Source organism: Patagioenas fasciata (assembly GCF_037038585.1).
Source record: "Patagioenas fasciata isolate bPatFas1 chromosome 19 unlocalized genomic scaffold, bPatFas1.hap1 SUPER_19_unloc_1, whole genome shotgun sequence".
NCBI lineage: Eukaryota > Metazoa > Chordata > Aves > Columbiformes > Columbidae > Patagioenas > Patagioenas fasciata.
This window is the reverse complement of record NW_027288507.1, coordinates 424,376-429,243: the sequence shown is the minus strand read 5'-3', so window position 1 is coordinate 429,243 and position 4,868 is coordinate 424,376. Positions and strand designations below refer to the sequence as shown.

Genomic DNA, 4,868 nt, shown 5'->3' with positions numbered 1-4,868 from the left:
TGTTACTGATGAGGTTGGGCTGGTTTTAGGACGGGAGTGGGATTAGGCTGTTCAGGATGGTAAAAGCTCCTTGCGCAGGTGAGCAAAGTTCTGCTGCGCGAGTTGGGAGGTTCCTGCGTTCAGCTGGATCCGGCTGCGTGTGACCTGAGTTTATTGGAGCGTGGCCTAGTTCAGAGACGTGGTTGTGTCTTTCTCTGGGTGTGAGAAGCTAAAATGCTTTGATAGCCTCATTTAATTAGTGCTGAGAGTCTGTTCACAGGATAGGTGTTTTAAGTGGTTTTGGGAGAATGGGGTTAACATCACTTTGAAAAGGGATTGAATGAGAAGTGGTGCTTGTTTCTTAGGGTGAAAAATCCAATGGGAATCCAGCTTCTTCTGAAGGAATAGAAGACAAACTCGTAAATGGATCAGCCACCCTGGAGGCAAAGTAAAGATTTTCTATGGGTCTCAGACTGGCACAGCAAAGGTATCAGTTACTTTTTTTTTTCCCCACCTACATGAAGTAATTTGAAATATTGAGACTCAAGTCTGTTGCTTGCCTTAGAAGTATTGCACAGTGTAAACATCGGAAAGTTCATTAGCTCATGAGAAGTCATTGCCCAACATGAAAGATAACGTAAAATTATGTAAAAATAACATTTTTTTCTACTTGCTTTAAATGGCGCATGCAGTAGAGACATTGATGATGAAGTTTAAAGTTTACTCTTGCCGTACCCGTAGTTGCGAGCGGGTCTTCTCAGAGACAAGTACTGGTTTAGGTGCTTTTGAAAAAAATGGTGTGTGTAAATGTGAAATCATTAGTCATTAAAATTCATGTCACTCTCTTCTTGCAGCCAATATACTTGATTTTTTTTTTTTCTTAACATGAGGAATTCTAGGTCCAGTGTCCAGTTCTCGGATGTCTTTGTTCTTTCTGTTGTGGGAGGTGTCTTGTGACTGGGCGTGTGGGGGGTTGTTTGGTCGCTACCATGCTTGGGTTGAAGCAATTGATAAATTCCTATTTTTTTTTTTTTTTTTGGAGGTTTGCCAGAGGTCTGGCTGAAGCCGTTATTTCACTTTGTTTGCCTGTGGAAGTCATCAGCATGGGAGATTATGATCCAGAGGAGGTAAGTACCTTATAAATATGACTAATAAAGAAAAGCTTTTCCTTGTGTTGCGAAGGCTCTTTTCCCCTTGTATTTCTCTCCTATTATTCTGGTAATTCCCAATGCTGTGTGTTAAAAGTCGCTTCCCTTCTGTATAAGTGTAGCCCATCAACCCTCAGCAGAAAACACCTAAATTTTGAATATTCCTAGGAGAGGATTGCCTAGAGTATTTTGATGGTGACAGTGACTTGGTATGAGCTGGTTCTGTAACTCAGGTGTGAGTTCAGTGAGAGCGGTTGCACCAGGTCCCTCTGTTCTGTCTCTGTATCCCCAGGGAAGGGTTCAAAGCCAGAACAAGCAGATGGTGACAATTTGCAGCCTTCACAGGCTCATAAGCTAAAAACTCCTTGCTGGTCATATTTAGATGGAGTAATCCTTGAGGCATTTTTCTTCTGTGAATATTGATAGTTGTTTTTTTGAATCAGTGAGAAACTTGATTGCTGCAAGAGTCTGCTCAAGAAGCTGTCAATTGGGGTGGGGAAGGGAGATGTTCTGTTCTCTTGTACCACCTCTGTGAAGCAGCAGACAGACAGTTTGATCTCTCCTGGCTAATTTAAGGCGTCTCTGCAGGGGGGATGGCCGTTCGCCACTGTTGGGGTTATCACCTGCAGCATCCCACACCAAAATCCCACTTAGAAAAAACCTCATCTTTTAACTTCTTCCAACTCCCCATGTGTTCCAGTTGTCTTACTAATGGGAAGCGTTCTGAGAAATGCACCGATCTCTTCTATTCTCTTGATATTATTAGACAACCGGCAGGAACGTTTGTGTGTTCTTGGTAGCTACGTACACTGACGGGCAGCCAACCGAGAGTGCAGCGTGGTTCTGCAAGGGGTTAGAAGAGGCAGCGCGTGACTTTCGCTTTGGGAAAACGTATCTGAAAGGCCTGAGATACGCTGTGTTTGGCTTGGGAAATGCGGTTTATGTCGATCATTACAACACTGTAAGTATCTGCTCTGCACCTTTCTGAAGTTTCTGCTCCGCTGAAAGGCTGAGCTTCCCAAAATGCTCCAAAACTGAATGATAACTGGTAGCTTGTGTGAGATTTGCAGCCTTTGTGTGGACTGGGTTTAGGGCACAGGCAGTGCAGTTTTGAAGCAAGTGTGCTGCCCCTTGAAATGGGAAAGGAGGTTGTTAGCCAATCTTGCAGCCTGAGAAAATGCTGATTCCCTTTCCATCAGTGTTCAGTCTTGCATAAAAATACAAATACAGCACAAACTAAGTGCCTGCAAGCAACACAGAGCTGGAGAGAGGCTGATGGTTCAGGTATTTGGCTGGGTTCTATTTGCAGTGCTTCCATTTTGCTGTGTGAACGCTTTAGTAATTTAATCTGTTCAGGTAGGTGTCAGGAACTAAAATGCAGATAGAAGCACTTTTCATATTAGTGTCTCCTGTGGTGATTAGTAGGTACAGCCTAACACGTTCTTATTTGTTTCTGCAGTTGCTTGTAGCTGCTTGAAACAGTTCCTGCTGGGCTCAAAGTTTGGGTGGTGGGTTTTTTGTGTGGTTTTCTTTTTCCCAGGAAGTACATTTAAATCTTTCTTCAGCCTTAGAGGGAGGCTCAAGCTGCTGTTCTCATAGGAAAGATGACTGGGGGAAAAAAAGGCACTCAACCAAAACCAAAATGGGCCCAAACAAACAAAACAACCAAAAAAAAAACCCAAACTAAAAACAAGAGCAGCAAAAACCCCAAACAAACCCCCAGTGTGACTCCACAGATATTCCTTCAGTGTCCTCTTATTTTATGGGTGCAAAAATATTGATTGTCTTTTAGACTTCCCTGCTGCTGTAAAGTCAGCACAGACCTGTGCTCTGGTGGGTTGTTCACCATCGTTAGTTTTAACCGCTCCTTGATTTGCCAAATGATTTATTGGGAGCGATAGCTGGATATGAGGCTGGGCTGTGGTGGGCGCTGGAGGAACCCAGATGTCCTTTCGTGGGGAGAGTAGATGGGTGTGAGGGGAAAGCCCAGGGTCCCGTTGCTCTGGCCCTGGCAGGGGAGCTGGGACCGGGAAACTGGTTCTTCTGTGACACAACCTGTTCTCGAGTCCCATCCTGTGGTTTTATTTGGATTTTTCTTTTCTGCTTGCTTTGCAGCCCAAACGTGAACTGCGTGCGCTCTTGTGTCTTCCCAACCTCCCCGTGGGGATCCTTTGAGGGGATTTTGTCTTGCTGGTCTTTTTCTTGGGTGCAGTGTCCAAGAGCAGTTGGAAGATGGTTTTTGGAGGTGGCTGGTTAGTTCTGTTTTCTTAGGATTGTTCTGGCGGATGGTGATGGGTTTTAAATCTAAAATCTCTTGGCAAAAGTTTGGCCTCAAACTTCAGGTAAGGGCAGAGAACTCATCAGTCAAGTGTGATACAGATGATAGTGATGTCCTCACACTATCTATGGAGTATCTCTCATTTATTTTATATGGATAGTGGTGATACACTTCAATAATCATTGTAGATTCTGTTCTCCAAATAAGGAAATATGTGACATCTTCATAGGTCTTCTGAATTCTTCTGTGGGCAATCTAACAGCACAGGTGTGTGACACAGCTGCTGTTAATGGACAAAATGGCCTGAGAAGATGATCTGCCAGTGTCTATTAGTTTCAGAATGCTTTTATTATAGCAATAGGTTTTTTTCATTCAAATTAGTTGCTAAAAGAGTAACAGTTCCTCCAGAATCTAATTCAAGAATTGAAGGGAGCAGCCTGGGATGGCGAAGCCAATGTAGGAATTAGTGAATCTACTTGGGCTGAGGGACGGATGTCTCTTCTCCATCTCACCTGGGTGAGAGGAGCTCTCAAGAACTTGCAGGTAGATTTGGGGGAGGGATTGAAATGGGATGAGCTGCCGTGTGGTCGATACCCATGGCCTCACTTCCGTAAGACACGGTTTGCCGTGGTTGCCACTAGTGGAGGTCACCAATGTGAGATCTTCATGGCAGATGTTTTGCGACAGGCTCAGCAAGCGTTCTGACTTACCACGGGGCTTATTGTGAAAGGTCCAGGATTTTGGTTTTTCTTCAGTACTAGTTGATGGAGGTGAAAGTATCATCTAGATCTTTTACTTAGGTGACACATCTTACCGTCTTTGGTGGAGCAATTTGAATCTCAAAATGTCCAGTAAGAGGAAGATTGATGCGGAAGGAAGGCGATTTATTGATAGATGGGAAAGCAAATACATGTTTGTGTTTCAGGGAGGAAAAGCCAGTATGTCTTTTGTGTTACGAGACAGAGTCGGCGATAAAGGAGCACGATGCACATAACAAACACAAGCCCTGTGGGCCAAATCCTCAAATTACATTCGGCCCTTTGAATGCAACTGCGGGGCTGCTGTGGCCTCCGGTGAAAATGTTCGACACCCCATCATAGGCTTAGTTTGACAAGAAATTATGCGCTTATGTATTGGAAATTTTTGTTATTCCTGTTGTCCCCTGCTGCAAAGCAGAAGGGGCTCTTGGATTAAAATGGGCATCTGGGTTTAGGCAAAAAGCCAGATCCTAACAATTTGTTAGCTCTTTTCTGCTCAGCTGGTGAGGTTGGTATTTCTTACAGCTCCTGGCATTCCCAGCCCTGAACTCTGCCAGTCTCGTTTTCTTGACACCAGGTTCGGCTTGGCTTGCCTGCTGAAGCAGCTGCATTTTTCACTGACCTTAGCAGGCTTTTACTACGTGTTAAAAATGTCCAAGGTGTTCTTAGTTTCCTGTATGACGAGAAGGATCTGAAGCAGCATCA

At 44.3% G+C, this 4,868-nt stretch overlaps 1 protein-coding gene across 1 annotated transcript; it reads left to right on the top strand.

The window, feature by feature from the left end:
- Positions 1–345: 345 nt before the first annotated feature.
- LOC139826642 (S-adenosyl-L-methionine-dependent tRNA 4-demethylwyosine synthase TYW1-like) lies at positions 346–3,565 on the top strand. Its single transcript, XM_071802992.1, has 4 exons — positions 346–466; positions 1,022–1,106; positions 1,894–2,088; positions 3,243–3,565. Exons 1-4 carry the CDS (start codon positions 441–443, stop codon positions 3,300–3,302), a joined length of 366 nt encoding a protein of 121 aa, XP_071659093.1. The 5' UTR covers positions 346–440; the 3' UTR covers positions 3,303–3,565.
- The last annotated feature ends 1,303 nt before the right edge of the window (positions 3,566–4,868 follow it).

Excerpts from the sequence above, each read along its gene's own strand:
- LOC139826642 (XM_071802992.1), top strand. The coding sequence starts at position 441 with ATGGGTCTCAGACTGGCACAGCAAAG. Across the intron at positions 467-1,021 it reads CTCAGACTGGCACAGCAAAG|GTTTGCCAGAGGTCTGGCTG; the intron begins GTATCAGTTACT and ends TTTTTTTTGGAG. Across the intron at positions 2,089-3,242 it reads ATGTCGATCATTACAACACT|CCCAAACGTGAACTGCGTGC; the intron begins GTAAGTATCTGC and ends CTTGCTTTGCAG.